A 26057-nucleotide genomic window follows, 5' to 3' on the forward strand; every position below is an offset into this window, starting at 1 on the left:
CAGCACTATTTACAAGAAAAAATTTTTTTCAAAACAGAAATAGTGAAGTCTTGCAGTTAAAATATTTCAAAAATATTTTTAAAAAAATATTAAAATATAGAAATAACTATTTAGTAAGCGTAAGCATCAAGGAAGCTTGTAAACCAACCAATAAGGATTTTATTTGTTAGCCTGATTTTTCCCCCCAATTCTAAGCCGAAAATAATCAGGGAATAATTCCCGCGGTTATTATGGGAGTCAGTGAACAAGGATAATCAAGACCGGAAGTAAACATGAAGATTTACATTGATTATGATTAAGTAAACAGTTGGGCGAGTGTAGCCCAACTGGTAAGAGGTTCCGCTGTGACTGCACGATCGATCGATAGTTCGAAACCGTCCCAGCGTCAACCATGTCTTTCAACGTCGACAAAATGGTAACGGACTCGTCTGCGAAGATAAAAACAGTGAAGCGACTACCCAAGCAGAACCGGTGCTTCTCTTCCGTTCCTTCTACTCTCGGATTCTACGTCCTCCTACGCTTCCTTCTCCTTGGTTTACATCCATTGGTGTCTCCCGACCACCGACCTACCACCTTCGTCACTCAGTGCTCTTCCCTGATGTAGGGAAATCTGGCTTTCGTTTCGGGTCCGGATTCACCGCATCACATTTCATTTGGGTTCGCTTCGGCAGGCTTCCGCTTCCGTTCACCTACACTTGCCGACCGACTCCACCCTCCACCTAGGTTCAAGATTACCGCTTTGAGAAGTTCTGGTTCTGAAAATTCTAAGTATTTGGGTTCAACTCTCAGCCCAAAAAATAATGCAAACCCGAAACTCTTTTGACGGTTGGTGCCGCGACGGTCCGATGATTTGGTTGGCACTGAGGCGGTTTCAAACCAACGATCGATCGTCCAGTTACAGCGGAATCGCTTACCGACTGCGCTACATCTGCGCTTTATCAAAGAGTCTTTGAACTTCTCTTTGAACTCTAACGCTGGTGAAATAAATAAACAAATAACGAGAAATAAATAATTAGATCTCCAGAGGGACCTCCATGGTGTATTGTCATAACTCGGAACTCATCAGTAACTCACAAGGATTTGCTTTGTAGTTAGAGAGCGCTAGGCCAATCCTAACAAACAGGAAGCTTCCAAAAACGAATCGCACACAGAAAATCTGAACCGTTGCGATAAACAAGGCATGCCATCTGGAAAGCATCATATTGTCCTTGGCTTGATCGCATACACCGTAATCCGATCCGAAAACATGATGTTCCGAAACAAAGAGCGCGAACGGAGCAGATGCCCTTGTTCTTTTTTTCATCTCTATTTATTTCTCTTGAAAAAACCCGTGTTTTTGTGACTATTATCAGCGGCGAAAGGCGGAGCTTTGTTCGAATTCGACCGTACCTTAAGTTCGTCCGTACAAATCCTTTCCTGTTTTTGGAACAAAGGAAGGCTGACGTAAAGGAGGTATATCCAGTTACAGGCGTTCATGTATCACTAGACTCGTCATTACTTAGGGATCGCAGAGTGCAGGAAGGGACCAAGGAGGACACTAAGAGGATATTTTCTAATCCCAACATCACGCAAACAAATCGGAAAGATATTCTGTATCACTTTCATCGATCTCCAATACGACCGATACTACTAGTTTCGCTGGACCAAAGCTCTATACGCAAAATGGTCACTTATTCCGGAACGAAGCTCTACATACAAGCGTGGACCACCCCTCCGTATGGAGCTTCTGTCCGGGGGAAACTGACCACTCCTCCGTATAGAGCTTCTGTCCGGGGGAAACTGACCACCCCTCCGTATGGAGCTTCTGTCCGGGGGAAACTGACCACCCCTCCGTATGGAGCTTCTGTCCGGGGGAAACTGACCACCCCCCGTATGGAGCTTCTGTCCGGAGGAAACTGACCACTCCTCCGTATGGAGCTTCTGTCCGGGGGAAACAGACCACCCCTCCGTATGGAGCTTCTGTCCGGGGAAAACTGACCATTCCTCCGTATAGAGCTTCTGTCCGGGGAAAACTGACCACTCCTCCGTATAGAGCTTCTGTCCGGGGAAAACTGACCACTCCTCCGTATAGAGCTTCTGTCCGGGGGAAACTGACCACCCCTCCGTATGGAGCTTCTGTCCGGGGAAAACTGACCACTCCTCCGTATAGAGCTTCTGTCCGGGGAAAACTGACCACTCCTCCGTATAGAGCTTCTGTCCGGGGAAAACTGACCATTCCTCCGTATAGAGCTTCTGTCCGGGGGAAACAGACCACCCCTCCGTATGGAGCTTCTGTCCGGGGAAAACTGACCACTCCTCCGTATAGAGCTTCTGTCCGGAGGAAACTGACCACCCCCCGTATGGAGCTTCTGTCCGGGGGAAACTGACCACCCCTCCGTATAGAGCTTCTGTCCGGGGAAAACTGACCACCCCCCGTATGGAGCTTCTGTCCGGAGGAAACTGACCACCTCCCGTATGGAGCTTCTGTCCGGGGAAAACTGACCACTCCTCCGTATAGAGCTTCTGTCCGGGGAAAACTGACCACTCCTCCGTATAGAGCTTCTGTCCGGGGGAAACAGACCACCCCTCCGTATGGAGCTTCTGTCCGGGGAAAACTGACCATTCCTCCGTATAGAGCTTCTGTCCGGGGAAAACTGACCACTCCTCCGTATAGAGCTTCTGTCCGGGGAAAACTGACCACCCCTCCGTATGGAGCTTCTGTCCGGAGGAAACTGACCACCCCCCGTATGGAGCTTCTGTCCGGGGAAAACTGACCACTCCTCCGTATAGAGCTTCTGTCCGGGGAAAACTGACCATCAGTTTCCTCGGAAAAATTGACCGCCAGTCTTCTGGGACCGAAGCTCTATACGCCCGAAGACAGAAATCCAGCATAAAATGTTGGGTTGCTCTGAACCAAACACAATTTCAAAAAAAGGTACCTTTTTTGATTTGGTTGCATATATATATTTACTTATTTATTTGTTAGTATATTGTTTTATATATATATATATATATATATGTATTTTATTTGTATATTTGTATTATTTATTTATTTTTATTTTATATATTTTTTAATTTTTATTTGTTATATATATATATATATTCACACATTATTTTATTTATTTCATATTTTATTTGTTTTTATTATTATATTGTTTACTATATATTATTGTATGTATATTTTTGCATTATTTATATCTATATATTAATAGAGAGGTTCGTTTTCCCATCAGTATGTATTGATCGCAAAAGACAGCTTGGTCGCCCTTTTTCAAAGAAAAGAGCGAACAATTCGAAAACTTCGGCATTCAAGAGTATTTTCGAACTGTGAATAGTCAATATTCAATATTCAAGGGCGTTATCTATTTATTTTACGATCTCAGCTAATAAGTACCGTAACCGGTGGAAAATTTTGGGGCCAATGAATGCATTTTTTAACGCAGAAATCACGTATCTAAACACATTTATGTGAAAGAAGAACATCATTTCAGCATATAGTCTTTTTGTAGACAATTTTTGCAGAAAATTTCTACATAGAAAGAAAATTTTATTACTGTAAAATCTGGTTTTTCCACTTCAAAAAAAAAGAACAAAAAATCCTGCTTTATTTCCCAAACATTTCTTTTAAGCGTATCTCTGATGTGCACGTGCGTAAATGAACCAATGATACTCATTCGGAAGAAAAAATCCTGAATTGAAAACTGCATCCGATTTTCCAGAACAACTTTTTCAGAAAAAAAAATCTCACTCACATATATCTTTACTCGTCTCCACTGAAAATAATGTCAACGCAATACGTGCTACGTAACTCACTCATATTACAGTATTATCCCGATGAGTTACAAAAATATTCAACATAATACATACATAGATCAACAAGAAGAACAAGATGTGGATGCATTTGTGTACAGCAAAACGTACGACCGGCCGAAACTGTCCAACGGAATTTTTTTTTCTCAAAAAAAAATGGCTAGTGCTAAAAAAAAAGGACAGTGTATACAGTACACAGTAATGAGTGAATGGAAATTCAACGTTAACGAGGAGAACATGTATAATATTCACATCCAGAAATTTGGTCATAATTTATCACAGAACAAATACTCTAATAACAACATCGTAGGCGATGACATACATACATGAAAATTTAATACCCTAAACTCTAACGGGGCTAACGTCATAGTGACTCAATTTTTCCCAAAATTTCTGCCACATACGCTCCGACTAATTCACTTAAATCTTCCATTGAATTATAGTACTGGTAGAATGGAGTGTTCGCCAAATCGGCAAATGTTGGCCGATGTTTTAGATCTTTCGTTAGACTGAATAATACTAATATTTTACTGAATCACATATTTTTTTTCTTACCGTATAAAAACTGTTCTCCTTACCAGTAATGAATAAAATTCTTTGTTCGAGTAGAATAGAGTGGATTATTAACCATCGGTGCATCACCGTGTACAACAAGATCCAACTGGGCGAATAGTGGTGCTGAGGTAAATCCTGGATATGGAAACGCAAAATTTGCCACTTCTACCTAAAATCAACTACCAAATTTATGAAACCCTTCAGGAAAAAAATCAGAAATTTCAATTTACCATTGATATTCCAAGGGACCAAACATCTGATCTAATATCGTAACCTTTCGAAAACGCAATTAGTCGCTCAGGCTGAAATTAATTGAGAAAAAAATACTTTTTATGGGTTATAATTCTAAAATTCAAGGAAACGAGAACTCTTCGATATAACAGCAAAGTGAGTACAAAAATAAAATAATTAACATTAACTTCAAGGACAATTAATAAAACAGATTTACATCTGGATGTATAGCTTGTACATAAATCCGCAACGCAACATCAAATTTATCCCATAAAAATTATATTTTTTTTCACAAAAAAATATTGCTAAGTTCCGAAAATAATTGTGGTACTGTCTAAATCTCTTTTTTTATCCGTTCTTGTTTAAAATAGATAAAAAAAAATTCTCTTTAAGAATCTGAACATCTGCAGTACAAAAAAAAAATTAAAAGGAAAATTGTCATAGTCTTCTGTACGTTCAAAATCTAACATTTCTAAAATTTGGACAAAAAATTTTCCGTTTCAACTTCTCATCAACATTGAATATTCGCACAAGATCTTCCGGAATAAAAGGAACAAAGTACAGGAACTAATTTACATGGTGCAAACACTTTCATCGAAAATCCAGAATAACTCGTACATTTGTTATGACAATGTTTCCCTGATGGATCACTTGAATTCCCAACAAAACACCGAAATGTATAAGCAAGACCTCTGAGAGCAGTATAATCTACGGCATTCCAGAAATCCATTCAAAACATACCGCCATATACGGCCGACATCCAGCATCTTGTGTTTGAGCAACGGAATCTTGAAGATATCCACAAATCCCAAAGTCGCAAAGTTTCACTTCGCCTTTTCGGTTGAGCAAAATATTAGAAGGCTTCACATCTAAAATTAATTCTTACATAAATTATTCACATGAAAATCGAAGATAAAACAAAAAAAAAATTGGTAACAAACCTCGGTGAATAATATGATACTGACTTTTCATATGATTTAAGGCAATAATGACCTAAATAAATAAATATTACTATGTATAAAATAAATAACATAATTAATTCCCTTACATTTATAGCAACGCTACCAAGAGTATTCTCATCAAAGGCAGCATAACCTAAGTCATGAACGGCAGTGTACAACCTCTCTAAGGATATATCCATAAGTTCCATACATACTAGACCATCGCCCTGAAAAAGCAGCGTTTTAAGAGAATTTTTGCGACATTTTAGTCAAAAAAATCAAATCCATTAACCTCATGAAACGTTATTCCATAAAATTGAACGATCTGCTTGCAATTACTGGCAGATTTTATTGCGTCCACTTCTTGTTGGAGTCGCTTCATGGATCGGCAGCTAGCAACATCATCTACTCCGGAGCTGACTATTCGAACTCGCTAAATCCGAGGCAATTTGGGATATTCATCATTAAAATAAAATACAACAGAATATTATAGTAGATATTATATTATAATTCCAACTATACCACTATTATTCTATTTATTTATCATTTATTTATATCTAATAATTCTAATTAATATTATTATACTATAGTTTATTTTATATATAATGAATTATAGTATTTACTTATATTAATAATTCTAATTATTATTACACTATAAATAATTGCATACATACATAAAATAAGAAACACCACTAATTTGAAGGACAGATGCGAAAAATTGAGGAACTGTGAGAAAAACTGAAAACCAAATATTCATTTGCAGATAGACAGAACCTCATTAACTCCCGATAAGTAATTTTTTTAAATTTTTGCAGCGAAAAATAAACTAAAACTTGCTTCTGACGAAGTGTCTCTGTTCCCCGGGAATTTTCAACAACCGATTTCTTCCACTGTACCTCTTCTACAGAATTCATCGAACTAACCAAATATTTTCGAATTTCTTTTGAAATCAATCTAGGATGTTGATGAGAAAGAAAAAAACGTCTCCGAGAATGAAAAAAAAATATCACAAATCGTACATAGATCATATTTTTTTAAAATAATTTTTTCTATGAAAAATATCACAACAAAGGACTAAACCCATTATTTCTAAGAAGTGGCCATTTTATAAAATGTTCTTCTCGCATATTTTCAAAGACAAATGGTTGTACACATTGGTTAAACTGGCAATACGACTGACTATATGATCTTTAACCATAAAAACTGTAGATTTTTTAAATTATAATCTTGCTACAAGGTGACAAGAGAAAAACAAATTAATGAGCCAATATCGGTTAACCACATGAATTTTCTCTATACGCATCCATAAAAAACACTAACATATTGATCACATTTGGATTCCAAAAAATTAAATGATCATGGAAAAAACACTAAAACGAATAGAGGACTATTTCAAGCACACAGAGGTACGCATTTGAAATGATTTCATCCTGATTAAGTTGAGAAATTTTTCAGTTTAGATTTTTTTTCTTTTTATGAAGTATTACTTATATATTATTTATATTTATCTATAAAAGAAATCAAGACAGTCAATACTGTTATTTTGACGGAGATGTGAGAGCTACAATTTCATCTGAGTTGGAAACGATCAGTAAAATCTTAGGATTCGTAATACTCCAAGAAAAAATCGATTAATGATGAGGAAAATGATGAGGAAAACGGTGAGGAAATGAAAATCTACGAACAAAAATAAACAAGAATATCTACATTTCTGTTAAAAAGTAGGGAGTTTTTGGTGAAACAGAATGAATGAATTCAATAGCGTGGAGAAAAAGAAAAAATAAGACGAGAATTCGGCGAATAAAGAAAGTTCCAAACGCCGCCAAACATTTTCGAAAATGCTGGGATCGCTGAGCGATACGAGAGAAAACGCGCAAGAGAATTTTTCAAAAACGATTATCGGTGATGATCCTAAAAAAACAACTCCTCAATAATTCTACAAACTGCACCCACTGTAATGAACTCTCCATCGTTTTTTTTTTCTACTAATTAGTTTGTAAACAACAAACAACAACAACATCACAAACCTTGACAGCCATTTCGGTTCCTGTTACAATATGTCGCATCTTTTTAACGGTACCGAAACTTCCGTTACCTAATGAACCCAGTTCTTCTAAATCCTTGAACTCAAACAAATATTCCTTTGTATCCGGTGGAAACACAAGTTTCCCGGCAAGAAACATACGAATGTAATTCCTGAACGAAGAGAAGGATTGAGTAGTGACTGGATGGAAAGAATTGAAGTGGTATTAAAATACATATAGAAAATTTACATACATAAAATGACCAACTGTGCTAGCGCGTAATAGCGCGTCCTTAACAACGACCCCAAACAAACACACACACAGACAGACAGACACACAATCCAGGCCTACGTGGAACCTACTACTCCGCTCGTTGCGAAATCTTAGACGTGTGTGTGTGTAGGCGGAGATCGCACAAATCATAAAAAAAAACAACATTCACACTGATTATCAACTAATGCCCTCCTATATCACATCCTAGGATCTTTTCCAGAATATATATCTCTCTCAATCAAAATAGAGGTCCTAAGGTAGTCCCGTGCCCACCCAACAGACTCTTATTTCTGGATGTGAATAACTAAATCAGTCGGTTCCCTACAACCTAGGCATTACTCTTAGAGGGTCTATGACATGTAGACTAAAGCTACTCAAGGGGAGAAAAGGAAGATGAAGCTTCCAGAAATAAGAGCGCGGTTGAGCGCTCCCCCTCTTCCGCCCAAAATTACCTTGAAAATCAAAACTAGGAGGAACTTATGGTGAGTTCAGAAAGAAAAATTAACTTACATTTGGCCAATAATCTTGTTCTCAGCCGATTCACCAATTATCATTTCTTTATGTGTCTCGAGTTCAAAGTTATCGTGATCTTTTTCGAGCGGTCGTATGGGAAATCGCCTCCGATTCATCCTGAGACGATGCCGCTTCATGAAAACACTATTGGTAAACTGATAAATCTCATTAATAGTAAACATTTCAGAACAAATAATCAGAAATTCTAACGGTTTCAATTCCTTGATCAGTGAACAAAACGATACGATATATTTTCAATAATTTATTTATTCTTTAAAAGAAAGTATAGAACCATCTCGAAGTCCTCTCAGAGAAACTCGAAAAAAATTGTTCAGGAACAAACAACAAATCCATTGAGCACATATATAAGGGTACATCAAGGTCACTTTTCAAACTGAGTATGGATAAAAACACCGTATAATCACATCTCAGGCACTTATTCATAAGGTATATTTTTTTAAAAAAACTAATTAAATTTAAAAAAAGTGATTTCATATAATAATTTAAATATCAACACTATGCATAGAAGAATATATAGAAACCACCACTAATTAGAGCACATACGTATTTCATTGCACATGAAGGATGAATATTCAAGAAATCCTCAAAAAAAAATCCAAGAATCTAATCTAAAAAAAGATGGAGGAGGTCAGACAAAGCATCTCTCTAGGTGGATGGAACCAATTTTATGGACTAAACCTATTTTACAGGATTAATTCAGGTAAATCAGAAAGATCATCAGAGAAGAGATCCGTATAGAGAACTTTTTGACTGTTTTTGAGGACAGCAGCACTGTTTTGAGGTTTTTGATCAGAATTGGCGGACTTATTGGTCATCGCCTGATTCTTCTCGTTCTTTTCCACCTTCTTCTTCATGGCATCTTCCTGGATAGCTTTCGCATCACCATTACATTTATCGTTTGAAACGTTTGATTCGTGTACAATAGCATTTTCCGTAGCCGGACATTTCCCGTGCTCGTCCTTATCGGTTGTTTCCGAATTTTTTAACGTCTTTTCCAGTAGTTCGCGATTCTCAACAGTCATCGGATGATCGTGATCCAAGGTAAACTCCTGAAGAATTAGTGGTCCATTAAAAAAAAGTTCCAAAGAGAAAAGGTCCTACTAAACTAACCAGGATTTTATCTGCTTCCTGGAAGTATTTAATAGCTTCTTCCCATTTATTCAAATTATTCAGGAAGATACCTATGTTCCTGAAATTAAGGAATAAAGTCGATCTAAACACAAGCTACGAAATCGCATCTACATAGCCTTTTTGAGCCCATGTGCCCTGAAGCGATTGAAAGAAAGTAAGAAGTAGCACAGGAGGTATCTCCCTCGACAGTCTCACACCCCTCATTCCTTCTGTCCTCCCTCAGCGCACAACCTCCGAGTGCATAGAATGGGACAAAACCTTCCCAGAAGCAATCATGTACGGCGCTCGCTGATATCATCCTGGCGAGGGAACCCGACTCCACTAAATGTCAATTTCACCGATGATTGTGTATTCTTTCCGAATGTTTCCATAGATTTTTGGATAGGTACGAAACATTGGCCGGAGTTTTTGTTATGTTGAATGAATGAGGTGCGTGCAAAGAGGGTGCCGGTGGATTTTTGAGCATAGTCCGATCCTGGGCCTGGGCAGAGGAATTAGCGACTGTGCGTAACCTAAAGAGATTCACTTTTGCTACCTAAGTAGCTGACTCTCTTCTTACCTACAGCTATTCATACGCAGCATTACCGACTAGGATATAATCCACGAACTGGTAAATTGTTTTGGAGAATCAGGCAAATCCACTGGAATTTTGTGATGTGAGGTGGTCCATGGAAATTTTCATTCTTCTTTACATATTCCTTATAACTGTATAGTTCTTTGCGTCTCTATGGTTAGAAGAGTATCTAAGGCGGTTGTCTGCGGTTCCATGAACGACTGGAGCTTGACCTCGTAGAGGTATGTACGTATCCCCCGGCATATCCACTGGACACGTAATGTCTCGGAGGCATTCGCGGAGAATCTGCCGGTACCTTCCTTACCGTTCCTCCAATGAATTGTTAACGACTATTCTATAGTGATATCCACACTTCTAACATTGATTTTCTGCAATTTTTGAAGAAATTTTTTAATATGACCATTATTTTAAGCCTGAGCAACAGAATATCTCTTCAATGGATCAATTTATGATGCTCTCGCGTGTCGTCGTGTCTGTACGGTCGCGGTGAAGGAGTTAAAGTCTAGACCCTAGAGGCGATAATAGGAAAACCAGCCTGAACGTCCGGCTAAAGCTGAACTTCAGGCTTATTTTGGTGTTCACTTCGCTCGCCTTCACCGATAAATAAGAAATAAAAGTAGCGAATTTTTTTTTTGTAAAATTAGAACTGTTTCTTTTTATCATCGCTCTCTTCTATTTTTTTACCCGAAAATTTAAGCATAGATGAAAGATTTTATGGTTTTTTCCCTAAATGCTCAGTTCTATATTTGGAGAACAATCCAGCTTAATTTCACCTCTATGTTTCTCTCAAACCTCCAGGATTTGGAAACATTATTCGAAGTATGAGTTTCCTCCGTTCTCAACTATTAGCAAATAATGTGCTAACATGAAATGAGGTGAATATCACTATCGTAGTGATAAAAATGACGTTCTACGTCAGATCGCGTAAACTGTTGGCTATTATTGTATTTGATTGTATTGTATTTGACCAGCCGTATGTTTCCTCTTTTTGAAGAAAGGATGTTAGCAGCATCAGGAGACATGCTGGGAAATAGATATGCGAAGGGACCATAGAAACCCATTCTACCGCCCTGGGGATCCCGCGCACCAATCCGACGCAGTGAAACCCGTCTCTTCCCTCTCTGTAGCTTTCTGACACCATTCCAACCCTGTGGGACCCGTCCCACCCCATTTTACAGCTATCGGGCTCCGTGGCACGAATTCGTCGCCGTGGGACCCGTCTCAGCCAATTTTAGCGCGTTGAGGCTCCAGCGCACCAAACCGACGCCTTGGTATCCGTCTCGCTCTCTTTTTGGAATTTCTTGACTGGGACACACGCGCACACAGACGCACACGTGACAGAATAAGCCCGTTATTATACAGTATGATAGCACTTATCGTTTTATATCAATAACTAGTTGATTTTTTCTGCAATTTAATTGTGAAATGTACATGTATGGCTTCCGGATTGGTTGTTTCGCGCATGCTTTCGAAATAATGGAGGGAGGAAACAGAAACATTACCTCAAGTGGAATGCATTAGCAGGATGATTGTGAGGGAAACATCGGCGAACACAACTTTCAGCTTGTAAATGTAGTCGAAGTAGTTCCTCATTATTATCCGGAGCAGTTAATGGAATAAGCTTCTGAATAAGGGAATATTATTCCGATATTTGCAGGAGGAGAAAAGTAAAAACTGCAACTGCTTCTATACTTGAATAAGTTTGCAGAGGTAGATGTTGGTTCCTGAGAGGATTTTTGTGAATCGTTCCAGTAAATCTTCTAGGAATTCGATTCGAGTCTTCTTTGGCATCTGAAACGAGGGTCGATTTTTGAGTGATCTAGCTAATTATTGAAATAGGAGCATTGATCGGCTTGAATATTTAGTCCCAATCTTAATTCCTCCTAAATCTTAGCAAAGACGATCTCTTCACAGGTCTAAAAAAACCGGAAACTTCTGTATATATCCAGGATTTCAGTTCAAGAACTACCATTGAGCAAACCTTTAAAAAGAGTTTAAAAATGAACAGTTCAATTCTTGAACTTCAAAATAACATCAAGAGGACTTCTTTTTTCTCCTATCTACAACCTCATCCTAATCCTAGACATTAAACCATTATCCCGAGTTTAGAAATCCTACCTGTTCCACCTCTTGATCTTCAATGATTTTGTCGATAAATCGCATCGCACCGATAGCTTCCATGACATATTCCTGAAAGGCACGCTTGCAAAAGACTAAAATTAAATTTAAGCATAAATTGAAAACTTAATTATACTTAAATTAAACATTTAGTTTTAATTACAGATTTAAATTCATCTTAAACTCATTCAATTACCTAAAATCCTACCTTTTGTACTTCATTTCCACATTTTGTGCAAGTAATCACAGCAGATTTGGCATTTTTGTGAGAATGATCACCAAAAATACTTAGCGATTCTCGTTCATTTACCTGGAAAACTTCAATCCTCTATCCAGAACAATAACGTTTAATGGCTGAAAAGTAGCTGACCGGACAGTTGGGGCATAAAATGCTCGTCAGGATATGATCATTCGGATCCGTGCATCTTTCACATTGGCAGTCGAAATACCAGGTGTCCTTTAGCAATTTTTTCCTTTGTTGGAGTGAACTGGAAGAAAGAAAAGACGATTTTTCATTCTCTGATTATTTTCTGCTTATTTTTTTTTAAACTCAAGTGATACAAAAAAGGCGTGGAGGTATAAAATCCGTAAAGAATGTGAACTTAAAAGCTCAAAACGTTCCTCAAAACAAAGAACGTTCCTCACCTCAACAAATCAATATACGAATAAAAAGTTTTCGTTTTATCTTCCATGATAACATTCGGATTGAGCGCTCTAAGAGTCGCTATGAATCCGTTACAAGTATAAATTGTGTTCGGCCTACACGAATGATCATATGCACACAGATCCAGATAAAGGCCTTTTCCAATTTCCTGAAATTTCTTCATAACCATGTCAAAAAAAAAACAGAGTGAAAGTCCCAAACCAATTAATAAAAGTACCTTCATATATCCTCTATCGCTAATTGCGTGTCTATTGATATAATCCCTACAATGTAGTTCAAATATCGCCTCTTTTGGCAGCATAAATTTTGCCTCATAAAAATCTACCAGCTGTTTATAGATATCTGAAACAAAAACCTCTTATGAACGAATCGGAAGAATCCACAACGTACAGCTAACCTTCGAATTTTTCCATTGCATAGTGGTCTTTCCGAATCAAATCGGTATGCGCCCAGATTTCAAGCAGAGATCTTTTAGAAGTTCGATCTTTGTAGAAATCTTCCGTTTTCTTGTCTTTTCCGGAAGTAATTTCCTACAAAAAAAATCATATACATACTAGAGGCTCTAAAACTAACTCGTTAAAAAATTTAAGAAAGATAAATAATCACCTTCTGTCTCAACATAATTCTTCCAAGCATTCTTATCTCAATATCAGGAATAGATGCGACTTTTCGTAAACCTTTGCATTCAGCCTGAAAAGAAAGATGAAAGATGATGGATCGAAGTTGCAGATCCAGAAAGGAGGCTTTTTTTAAAAAATTCCCCTCATACTGATAGAGCTCCTCAAAAATCTTCAAAATCCACCTTATGATCCTTCCATCCTAAGGTTTGACACTCTTTACCACAAAACAAAGCAAATCCACAGCCGAGACATCTTCTAAAAGAGAACATTGTGAGATTTGTAAACAGTGTTCACTCATGTTTCCACTGATATCCTAGGATAGGTTAAGAAAAGAAGAAGCCCTTATCAGATTATGCTTCGTTAGTGAAAGCGGTGAGTATGTAGATCCAGATTTTAGACATGCACTGTTTACGATTCGAGAATGAGAAAAAAAAACAGTTATTTAGAAAAAGAATTTTTGTTTAAAGCCTAATCAACCAATTTGGAAACTAACAAATGTTCAGGAAATAGTAAATTCCGTTATCAATTGACTCGTCATTAGAGGTATTTCTTGGAAAATCCAAAGGTGATGGCATCCACGCAATATTTTCTAAGGAATATAACCTTTACTGAGAATTATATTCTATTATATTCAAATAAAATAAATGAATGATATAAATAAAATATATCCTGGCATATATTGTTCTCAGTGCGTTCCACCTCTTCAATGCGTAATTATGATACGATTTATCATTGCTCAAATTACAAATGTTCAGGTCCAGAAAAAATGAAATTATAATTCCATTCAGTGCAGTGAGCGAATACAGTATTTTTGAAATCCACCTTTTCAAAGTATTTATGATTGTAGATATTTGAATTACGTAGTAGTTAATGAATTATTTAATGCGCACATGGCTTTTCAGGGGTAAAAACCTCAAAATTAGTGGAAAATGGATAAAAGATAGATGTACAAGCTTTAAACAATTAATTAATGGTATACAGAAACTAAAAAAAAGTACAGCTGAAAACTAGCATTACAGAAAAACCAGATAAGCGCTAAAAAAACATCTTCTTGTCGGAATTAACCCCTTGCGTTAAGCGAGATAATGAAGTTCTTCAGGATTTACTTCACCTATTAACCACTAACAGAAAAAATTAAGGCAAAAAAAAATGAATTGAAACGAAAGTTGTGACGAGAATTGGTACAAATCTGATTACTATAATATAATAATTTGGCGAGAATTTTGCGGTACAGGGTACTGTAGGAGAACATTAAGAAAAAATTTAACAAATTACATACGTATAAATGTTTCACTTCTTTCTTAAATTAGTCTATTTGTTTTAAAACAAACAAAACTGTTCTCAGATCTATTGAGATCAGAAAAGTTCTTTTCTTCGCTAAGAAAAATAAATCCTCTTATATTTAGGAGTACAGGATTAGCACAACAAAAAATAACATTCCAGTAACATTTTCAACTGTTCCTTCTCAGTTAGTCATCGCATACACGTTAGCGGAAGAAATGTCAAGAAAAATGTAAACAATAAAACCAAACAGTATTTCTTTGCCTATTGTGTATTTTTGCTAAACGGAGAAAGGAGAAATAGACCACAGATTCGTTGTTCGAGAAAAACAAAAAAAAAATCACGCAAACTGAATATGCATGAAAAAATCAAATATATCAATGATATCTTAAATTTTCCTAGGACACTTGAAAAAAAAAAACTGTTGATATTTTCTTGCAGATAAGTAAGACATTACAAACTAAGGAAATTTGATAGTTTTTAAAAGAATTATTTTTTGTAATCCAATCAAAACAGAAAAAAATCCCGGTGCTGCCTCAAATTACTGCGAATGATATTTACAGAAATAAAAGCAGATTACCATTAGGATGAAAATCGAAAAGACCTATTAAAAAAAACTATGTTTAATACACCGCTTCTTATAGCATCCAGAAGAAGAAATTCAGTAGGAGACAGGAAATTTCCCTCTATTTTCAGGCGAAATTAATAAGTTCAAATGCAAATAATCTACACATAAATAGGTATAAAATCTCAAAAGTACTAAATGGTTGTCCCCGCGGATTCGAACGAGAAATTTTCGTTGCACATCAATTTTCAGTGCTAAGAAATCGACACGTGTACAGGAACAGAAAGCGATGATTTCGAAATCCATAGCTCACGAAAGACATGACTCATTTCTAGTTTCAGGCGACTCAGAGAGGCAAATGAGGTTTCGGTTTTAGATCAATCACGTGATTTTTTGGATTGAATATATCTATCAACTTATTTTTGATAAATTTCTTAATTCTTACACAATTACGTGTCTTGAGTCACAGGATGGAAAACCCGACAAATAAAAGGGCACATTTTTAAGAACGCGAAAAATCCCCAAAAAGTGGTTCACTAACAACAAAAATAAACTTTTGAACCTTATGAAAAAAATAAACTCCACATTAAAACCCAGAAAGTAGCTTGCAAAATTGAGCACCAACTATTTGCTTTAAAGATTTAGTTGGATACGAGGCTCAAGAATGAGTTAACATCACCAAAAAAAAACTAGAAAAAAAGTAAAAAAAAAAGTGTAGGGAAAAGAAGTAGTGAAAATCTAAAGTTCAATATGCTCACCAATAAGCTAGATAGTCCACTTTTTGAGTAATCGATTCAAAATTAGCTCTCCTAATCCTTTTCTAGTAATACATAAAGTACACCAACGAAGAAAAAAAAACACGAAAGGATCCCAATTTTTTCAGCTAGAGATGGGATCACCAAAATTTTTACTGAACTCCGTATAAATATCCCGTATATTTGTGAAATTAGTGCAATTGCATGTTAAAAAAAACATCCTCGTCGTATCCAGAGCCAAAATCCACAAAAACAAAGAAATTTGAAAGTAAAATGCGGCGGGTATGTGGAACTTGTTGTGCACCGTTAATATCCTTTTTTAACTATACATAAGTTGCTGCAATTGAGAGTAGAAGAAATCTCAGGAGGAATGAAAAGGAATCATATTGATGCGATTTCCATGAAAATCCACTCGAGAAGGTTAGCGAGAAAAAAAAAAAGTAAGTGAAGCAGAACACAACAAAATGACAGAGCAAGATATAGAAGAGTAGAAAATATCACACTGAAACTCACATTTCCTTCATTCATATTCATACCGTAATAAGCTGGATAGATAAAAAATATGTTCAGCAGAATAAGGATATCAGATGAACAATAATAGGGTGTAGGTGGTCAGTTATGAATAGGCACATGTAAATCACATCAATCCAATGTTATTCACTGCAGTCTCATACATGCTTGAATTACTGGTTATTGAATTTTAAAAGTATCCGGAAATGCTCACTTTTTCGTCTCCACAGGTGTAAGACAATACCAGCAATAGTTACAGAGTTCTTCCGTGAACAATGCGTATGCGAACGGATAAAAACGAATACGAGGAGGTTTCGTGACCATTTCAAACGTCAACAACTCTATAAGAATAGTATTAGATTAAAGAAATAAAAAAAGAATAGAATGAAGGTTCGAGAAAAAAAAACAAGCGGCTATGGAAACACACTTCAAAAAAGATTAATCACGAAAAATTGCGTCACCAGTAAAATAATGGTAAAAAATAAATTAAAAATAGAGAACCAAATGGAAAGAGAATAAAGAACAACATCCTTAAATAGAAGTTCTCATCGACAACATAAAGCATACGGATCGCAAAGCACGGCTGAAAGAAAAATCCTGAAACGCTAGAGCTATGATATTTTAGAAGAAAAATTCGGGAGACTTTTTTCCGAAGAAGTACGAGGAGAAAATCCAGGAAATATAAGGTTGTTGATAATTTTTTTATAATCCGCGTCCGTAATTTTTTATAACATATTGTATAATTTTATAATAATAATTTTCGTAATATATATATATATAATATATTTATAGTTATAATATATTTTTTATAATTGAAATCAACTCAAAAGACTTTTATAAAACGTTATAACGTACGGAATTCTTTCACACTCAAAACCCTTCCCGAAATTTTTTAAAACCAAATCTGAAAAATTCATCACTTGCACAATATTTACCTATAAACAGACTTGGTGCACAAAGTGCATTAATTTTGAAAAAAAACAGAAGAGAACAGGGAACAATAAGGAAGACTGAAGAAATACACCTGTAATCCCAACTCTTTTGAAGGCATTCACTTTCATGGAATCCTTTATCATAATCATTATATTAATGTTAGCCGAGTTCATCCCAATAAATTTAAACTCCCTTCCTGATCCGAAGAACATAAATTTTCTCGGAGAGATTCTTCCCGAAAGCAAAAATAAGTAGCCCTACATCGGAGACATCAAATATTTTGCGAAGCAACCACTGATCCCTGCAGCTTACAAGGATTACCTGTATCACTAAAAAAAATGTCCGCATTTCAGGATTCAACGCACTCAACTCAGGACTCGCTGGCTGATTTCATTAAGCATATGATAACTGTTACAGAAACCAAAGGAAAACTTCCAAATTTAAACACTTCCGGGAAAAAATCGGACACTATATTTGCAAGATCTATGTTTTTGAAAAAAAAAAGACGGAAGTCGAGTAAATCGCATTACTGCAGAGTAAACCATAAATAGCGAATTGCAATGAGCACCATCCATATTATTTTTCGCAATGGGATCGGATACTACTGATATCCAGAAGCGAAATGACATCCACACACCATCTGCTATCAATTTCTTTTTTCATGCTCAGTGCTTGGAAAAAAGTGCGGAGATGAACATTTTCCGGGATAAATTTAGTTCATCAATCAGTTTACACAAGGTTCTCACAAAGAATAAGAGGAGATTTAAATGTGTTAAACTGAATTTTCATTTCATTCACTCGAAAGTTCAGGTGAATTTGTGAAGCGCCAATAATAAGGAAAAAGATAAACATGATGTTTGAAATTGAAAATAATCTTTAATGTTTCAGTAATTTACAAACAGCCGAAAAGCGATCAACTGTAAACAATTGACTATGCCATTCCTTTCCGAATGATCCAGATTTTTACCAAGAAAGATTCCTCCCAGAAGTCTTCTCACTCTAAAGATCGAGGTATTTCATTTAGGAAGAGTGAAGAGTTTTTATTTAAAATACTTAGTAATCTCATTGTTATTACAGGGCCTTCTTACATAAAAACTCAATTTACTAAGAAAAACTACACTTCTTACTGTACTTCTTCCAATGAAAAATAAAATATGGTGCATTCTGGATAGGATCAGTATAACCATTTTTTTGCAAGGAGAACAACTTATTATAGCTGCAAACAGTAGCAGATCAAATGCATGCTGGTAGAACTAAGATAGACGTAAAATCCAGGAAGAAATTTTGAAAAGTAAAAGAGAAACAGGAACAAAAATCTTTCTTACTGAAAAAAGGACATGACAAAGAAAACTGTTGACGATTATTAGCTTCCAGAGAGAAATTCCTTGGAAATTTCAAAGTTTAGAATTTCGTCGATCAAGTGTACATACACTCAACAAGAATGAAAGAAAGGAAAGACTGGATTTGGGATTTGGAGAGTTTAGCACCAGGAGCGATGAGCGCAATGCACACATATGCGCACCCTGCAGGGTGTAATATTACGTTTTGAACGACCGTTCGAATGTTAAAGAATTCCGAAGAAAAAAAAAAGCGAATCATTGTAAATATTTCAAAAATAAAGATTGATAAAATAAACGTTATGAAGTAGGCAGAGAAATTGAATACTTAAATTCTGATATTATTCGAAGTGAAAAAGTGATTCAGATCGACAAAAGGAAAGTAAGAAGTTCATTGTTTCATATTTTTTACAAAGAGAATTCAATGTATTGGAAACTTCAAAAAGGCAAAAAGAACCTCCTGAGACCCCCGCCGGAATGAGTAATAGGCACCACTCGGATGCACTTCAGTTATTGCGACAAAAATAACCAGGAATACAAATCAGAAACCAGGAATGAAGGAGGAAAGTGATTAAAAACCATAACAATTCAGTCACAGTTCATACTATCTATTACTATCGAAAGATGGTTCACGAAATAATGGTTTTAAAAGCTCAGTTTCAAAATTCTTGTTTACTCATTTTAATACGAAAGCAAGAATATATTAAGAAGCAAAAAGAGGAAGTGGAAATATAGCTTTAAAAAAAGAAAAACCACAAAGGATCGACTTTTGAGTACATCTTAATTTGTCCATCTATAGATCATTAGAGCACGAAATCTTCCAATCCTAGAATTAGTTCAAAATGTGCGCAATGAGTTTCTGGAGTGTTAGGAGAAAACGCAATGTTGAAGTCTTTGAACATTTTCAAAAGTAATAGAAGGAAAAAAAAACGAGAAAGGAAGCTTATTTAATGGATAAATAGAGATATCACGAGAAAATTGCAAAAGAAACGAAAAAAATGTATATGAAAATGTACAGTAGACCTAGGGACTACGTCTTCTCGTGAGAAAACATTTGTTTCTCATTTAAATCACTTTCCTTTCGCTCTTTTACAATAGTATATTCATGTGAAACATAAATTTCTAATGAAATTCGTTCAATAACGAAATGAACCTTGAAAACCAGTTTGGAAATGATTGCAGAAATTCAAAAGAAACGGTACCTATGAACCGTTTCATAGCCGTTTTCATCATCGTTTTAAGAGGAAGTGAAAACGATTTAAAAACATGGAAAAGTGGGATGAGGTCAAGCATGATGCCACTTTTTCTGGATTAAGAAACAGGCTCAGGTGGTAGTGACGCCATCATTGACAATATTTCGCTTCTATTCAGTTTATAAACATTAATTTATGTGTCACAAAAAAAAACGGAAAGAAATCCGAAAGAATATTTGAAATATAGTCCGCTGACAATCAGGATGCTTATGAAAACGAATAATCATCGAATGATGGAGGTGAAGGAGAAAATTCATATCAGAAATGATTGATTCGAAGAAACCCTAATGTTTACATAGTTTATGAAACAAAACTAAGGAATTATTGGATGAAAAATGAAGAAATGAAAGGAAAAAATGAGCAACACCAGCATCACAGAATTAGCACAAAATAAAAGCGAAACCTCAGAATCACAAAATCGTAAACGAGAGGAGAGTAGTTCGAGAGGAACCGAGAAGAAATCCTACGGAAGGTTTCATTTTGAAAAAAAAAACCTTTTTCAATGTATTTTACAACACTTGGGAACGATCAATAACAGAAGTCATTACATCAACGGCACACAACATTTGCTGCAACGCTGCAAATCATGGACGAATTGTTATGATTCATATGGAAAAAAAGAATTGAAATGAATATTTATGGTGAAAAAGTAGTGACTAAAATGAAAATATTCGTGGAAAGAAGAACTTCTGGATAATAATGTTGAACATCTTAAACATGATCGTGACAGCGGTCGCTCACACACATGAGGGAACTAAGGAACCGATCGATACGGGATGCCAGACGCGCAGCACACGTTGTACATAGTTGAAACAAATACAATATCACCTCATACAACGCTCATAATCATTCCGGTACAGATTCCCTCCTCTGTCACACTCATTTGATGTCATCTGAATTCATGTGGTCCTGAATGGATTCCCTGTATTGCAACAGATTTTTTCGCCAATGAATTTTTATGTTTTTCTAGTGTTCACAGTTTTTTTTTCGTTTTGTTAACGGTGTGATTTTGTTCACACTGAGAAGAGGAGAGAAATATCTGAGGTTTTTCAAGAGGAAGCATACCTTGTTTATGCTACTTCGTGGGGAGATTTTATTTTGAATGGAGCGGAAAAAGTTGGTTACTTGTAAGCTACTTATCTTGTGTTAACCTGTTGAGTTGTGATTTGTGTGACTCGTCTTTTGAGGTCACCGAGTGATACGAGGCCATATGATCAACATTGTTTTTGTACGTCTCTCACAGTAGTGTGGTGTTTATTTGAAATTGTTCAGTGTCGGTGATGAGTGACGGCGGTGAATAATCTTGGTTTCAATAAATTCAACCCAATTTTCTCACTTTCTCCTCATTTAACTCACTCACATATGGATTACATATGTCTGGACTCTGTGTGTATGCGGTTGAACCGCTGAACCCGATCCGATGTGTCCCGTTTAGACGTTCCGATTTAGGAATTCGGGGGGAATATCTCGTTGTTCGAAGGCCGTTATGATCCCTATCTTCCACCAGATACTCATCTTTTCATGATCTCAATTCCGGCTACGTTTTAACAAATTTACAGTAGTCGTATATTTTCTACTATTTACTAGCTGTTAAGCACTTTTTTGCCTCAATGTCTCTCCACCGAGATGTTGCTTGAGCTCCAGAAAAACACGGAGAGCAACAAGCGGTGCTTTTAGTCGACGATTGTTGAATTTCTCGCAACATCGTTTTTTTCCCTCTGAATTTCGTCACTCTTTTCGTGTTAGTCACAGCAGAAATGACAACTCATTTGAAGAAATTCGTATTGACATGTTGTCATATATCGTACTAAAGCGGTAAAACTAGGTCCCACTGTACAAGATTGATTTCTTTAATTTATTTAAATCAAATATTATACTCAGTACTATTTTTCACTCTAATTTCCGTGGATTATTTGAAGATATGTGAGGTATTTCACGGATACGGCACATACATCCCAAGATAAACAGCTGTTCTGAAGATAATCGAAATTATCATCGTAATCTAACAACAACAATTTTCTTCATGAAATATTCCAGAAAATTCATAGGAGATCAAATATTGCAACTAATTCTTGTAAAATACTATAAAAGTCGTTGATAATAATTCCACTATGTTTTTTTTCTTCGCATTCTAATGATATATTGAAACTTAATCCCTCGGGGCATTTCGATCTCAGCAGCTGGTAAACATCCGCATTCTGAATTACTCTGGTTATGCATCATTGAGCAGAGTTTTTTTCATGCACATCTTGTCGAAATAAAAGTATGAAGCATCTGGATACTGTTTTAATTTATTATTAAATCTGTATCCTTCAATTTTTCCTTGAATTCTGGTTGGTGTAGCAGGTGTTACCACTTCTATTATGTCTTGGAGAATGAATAATCGATTTTTTCTCGATTTTTTATGAACACATCAATGTTTTTGCCTTATATTTGAGCAAAATTTTCGATATTTGAGTATAGAAGAGAATATTGGATTTTTCTCCCTCAAAAAAAAAACTCATTGCAGTTCTTCGAATGTACGTTATATTAAGGGGAATTTCTCAGACGTGGTCGGCAGAAATAGATGTAGCCAAAACCAGTCGTACATTAGTGACTTTTTTTTGCTGATGATCTGGAAATCGTTTGATTTAAGTGGGAAAAGTAACTGATTAGAGCTGCTCCTTCCCCGTTCCTGTTTCAAATGTATCTCTTCTTTTTTTCCTATCTTCATATATCCACGCCTACCATCGTGAAGAATTTCTCGGATTATCATTTTATATGTGATCGAAAATGTTTCAGAGTGCAGACCTGCAATGAGAACCTCTCTGTCCTGTAATTCAGGTACATTATTAGTTGTACTTGAATTTTTCCTTACAATTTTCCTTACTATTGTTATCATTTCACATTTCACCTACGACGACTATTGTTGTCGTAAGTGAAATTCGTATACGATAGTGATTCAGAGTCGGAGGGTGATTTCGCAGACGAAAACGTGGGTCTCATCACAAAGACGAAGAAGAAGGGCAAAAATGTGAGTCATTCACAATTTTTCCTCATGCTATAGAGTTGGAATTGCGAAAGTTCCAATTTAACATCTATTCTGACGTAATATTTCAAATAAATGTGTCGGGGAACGGTTTTAAACATTCAAATCTTTGTTTTAGTTCGTAATAAACAGGAAGAAAATTCACTGCGTACCTTTCATCTCCTGTTTTTGACGATTAGTCGATAGTCGACCCTTAAGAATAGATTTTTCCCGTCCATTTCTGGTTCCTTGTTTAACGAAATTCTCGTCGACGTTGATTTCGTTGTTTACTCAGCTCGTACTATTGACTCGTTGTAACGGGGTCCTCTTTTATGGCTGAAAAGTATCTCGAGACCAACTCTCTTTTTTTCTGATGCATAAATAAGGCGGTGGTTTCAAAATAGGACCAGACACTTTTTTTGATGAGAATGAAACACATCGATTTAATCTTTTTAGCCGTGGTAAATATTGCAAATGCTCTTAGGCAGATTTTTTTGTGTTAAAACTTTGGAGGCAGATTGAAATGCTGACGAATTCTACATGTCTTTTGAAATAATGTTTTTGCTAGGTCCTCTCCAATATTTTCGTTTGTTAACCGCCATTAAAATCCTTGTTTCGCAACAATCGATTAGCATCGTTGGCTTGCAGTTGGAGCGAACTCCTCTACTACATCGACCGATGTCGTCCGCTGATCCAGCAACCATTGAATTTGGTCGTCGACTCGAACGAGAAAGTGAAGAGCACCATATTTCTAGTGACGATGAAGGAGCCAACACAGGTTAGAGGGCTTTTTTCTTTATTCTTGGTATTTCTCGGTTTTATTGTAATTTTTTTTTCCATTTTATCGTTCCGGATTACCGTAACATTTCATTGTTTACCGTAACTTTTTCTTTCTTTCCCTCACCTATGATTACGTTCAAATGGAGTGGGCTCTCAAAAGAAATGTGCGCTGTCTTTTTTCATTTCGAAATCGTTGTTTGCTTACCGTCAATCCATTAAATCCACTGTGATTTACTCAACTAAATCCTGGCTCCTTTTGCATTCTAATCGTTCCATCTAGTTAAATGTTTTCTAGCTAACAAACACATAGCTGGTCTCCATGGTGATCCAAGCGATTCGGGATTTTTTTTTCTAAGAGAAAGGAACAGGAGAGGGACAGATGTTTCTTGCATTAACAAATGAAACGTTTGCTTCCACTTTGTTATAGAATTTGTGGTCCTAACACTAAATTTTGTCAATAGAATCGAGCTTTACTTTTGCTGAAAACTGAATGTGTAGTTTTTTCAAAGCTGCGGCATCTTCTTACGTCTGGATTAATTCTATCGTAAATACTGCGCTGGTGTTGATTTCCACTTGTTTAAGTTCAAAGATCGTTGGAGTTTCTGGAAACACACTGAGCATCTTTTCAAATTGCTCATTTTTCAACATTTTTATGCATTATTTTATTGATCTGAACCGTTAAATGTGCACAACAATAGACATTTATCTGGTATAGGAAGAGTAGAAACAGGCACTGTTTTTCGAGCTGCAAAATTACCTTTGCTCTTCGAATTCCATAAAATAGCGGTTTTCATGTATTCTTGTGGAACTACTGTCTTCCTGAATCTGACTGTGACTGTTATGAAAAGAATCAAACGTAAAACTTGAATTAAGCAGGGTATTAGAGCACTTATGTGGTGCCCTCATTCACAGGGAAATAATTCGAACATTATCCACATGTGTTTTACTTACCTTTTAACTAGGTGTAATAATATGAACATAAATGGTGAGCTGATTCCATTTTCTCGTTTTCGAGGCTTTAGTACCTATTCATATCTCCTATTTATGATCGTTTTTAATTTATGACATTAAATTGACGTACCTATGGCCAGTTGTGCCTTGGATTTTTCTACTAGGTCCTGATAAAGGATAAAGTGGATTTTTTCCAGGTGGTGAACAGTATGGCAGTACTACGGGTGCTGATTTTAAAGCTATAGTTGATGAAGCAATTCGAGCTATTCATAATGGAGTTTTCCCAGAACGAATCGCTCAAGGTTCAAGCGGCTCTTACTTCGTTAAAAACATGCAAGGGGTACGTTTTTTTCTTCGAATTTCTTCTTGCTTTCTTTTTTTCCGTTCACACTTAATATGAAAACGTTTAGTGCGTCAGTTTATTGTTGTTAATTATCTGCACCTTCCTTTCTTTTTTCTCCACTACTTTTTTTATTTTGAATTGAGTAGCAACTACAGATGGTTCTGAAATACTGAATAGACCATATAGATGCGATAGTCGAAGCCGGTGCTCTGACCGCTTCACTTCTGAATGGTTGGGGAAGGAATCTCCTTTACTTTTAAACGGTTGGCGAAGTTACCCTCTTCACTTTTGAACGGTTAGCTAAAGGACCCCCTTCACTTGAGCTGCACCCCATGAACTAAACCCCCTTTACCTGAGAAGGGTCCGGCTCCTCCCTATCGCACCTATGATAGACCACTATTCTTTCTATTAGATATGTAATTCATTTTTTTTCTAGAAAATCATTGGCGTTTTTAAACCGAAGAATGAAGAACCATATGGACATTTGAATCCGAAATGGTTGAAATGGTTCCACAAGATCTTCTTACCATGCTGTTTTGGAAGAAGTTGCCTTGTACCGAACCAGGTTTGTTTGCCTTCATTCCTTCTCTAAAATACGGTAGCAAAATTTTCAGCGGGGTTAAGGTTGATTCATTTTCGTGCAGGTTAGTTCCTTTACTATTCATTCTTTTTTCTTTTATCATTTTATTACAAAAGAGTGATTGATGAAGTAAAAATCTCTCACTTGTTACATCCTTTATCTCAATTCCGTGTGTTTATGTTCGTAATGCTCTGTTTTCGTCGTATGTGTATCTTGACGGTGATTTCTGATGACAATTTTTCCCAAATCGAAAATATAATTTCAGGTTTAGAGGTAATTTTTTTCATACTTGATAGCGTATGAGTTTT

The 26057-nt window shown here is 36.2% G+C and overlaps 3 protein-coding genes across 6 annotated transcripts; 1 reads left to right on the top strand and 2 right to left on the bottom strand.

The window, feature by feature from the left end:
* Positions 1-642: 642 nt before the first annotated feature.
* Positions 643-8463, bottom strand: RB195_026133 (uncharacterized protein; the record flags this gene model as incomplete). Of its 2 annotated transcripts, XM_064214551.1 has the most annotated exons (12): positions 643-755; positions 809-933; positions 1901-2887; positions 4194-4298; positions 4368-4513; positions 4575-4646; positions 5317-5444; positions 5517-5568; positions 5624-5743; positions 5809-5949; positions 7544-7712; positions 8324-8442. In XM_064214551.1, the coding sequence occupies 12 exons, from the start codon at positions 8440-8442 to the stop codon at positions 643-645; spliced, it is 2277 nt and encodes a 758-aa protein (XP_064070431.1). The 2 variants fall into 2 exon arrangements, with proteins under 2 accessions (XP_064070431.1, XP_064070432.1); XM_064214550.1 differs by lacking the exons at positions 643-755; positions 809-933; positions 1901-2887 and having other exon boundaries at positions 4154-4298; positions 8324-8463.
* A 567-nt stretch (positions 8464-9030) lies between these two features.
* On the bottom strand, positions 9031-16889 carry RB195_026134 (uncharacterized protein; the record flags this gene model as incomplete). Of its 2 annotated transcripts, none has more annotated exons than XM_013451259.2 (13): positions 9031-9396; positions 9458-9536; positions 11555-11676; positions 11745-11843; positions 12171-12242; positions 12379-12480; positions 12541-12658; positions 12816-12982; positions 13052-13176; positions 13232-13364; positions 13441-13524; positions 13637-13709; positions 16780-16889. In XM_013451259.2, 13 exons carry the CDS (start codon positions 16887-16889, stop codon positions 9031-9033), a joined length of 1650 nt encoding a protein of 549 aa, XP_013306713.2. The 2 variants fall into 2 exon arrangements, with proteins under 2 accessions (XP_013306713.2, XP_064070433.1); XM_064214552.1 differs by lacking the exon at positions 16780-16889 and adding an exon at positions 16569-16579.
* Positions 16890-22883: 5994 nt separating this feature from the next.
* RB195_026135 (uncharacterized protein) lies at positions 22884-25792 on the top strand (the record flags this gene model as incomplete). 2 transcript variants are annotated; one of them, XM_064214553.1, is made up of 6 exons in its annotated part: positions 22884-22911; positions 23034-23101; positions 23744-23873; positions 25024-25166; positions 25606-25734; positions 25784-25792. In XM_064214553.1, the coding sequence occupies 6 exons, from the start codon at positions 22884-22886 to the stop codon at positions 25790-25792; spliced, it is 507 nt and encodes a 168-aa protein (XP_064070434.1). The 2 variants fall into 2 exon arrangements, with proteins under 2 accessions (XP_064070434.1, XP_064070435.1); XM_064214554.1 differs by lacking the exon at positions 25784-25792 and having other exon boundaries at positions 25606-25761.
* Between the last annotated feature and the right edge of the window lie 265 nt (positions 25793-26057).

Source organism: Necator americanus, chromosome X, assembly GCF_031761385.1.
Source record: "Necator americanus strain Aroian chromosome X, whole genome shotgun sequence".
NCBI lineage: Eukaryota > Metazoa > Nematoda > Chromadorea > Rhabditida > Ancylostomatidae > Necator > Necator americanus.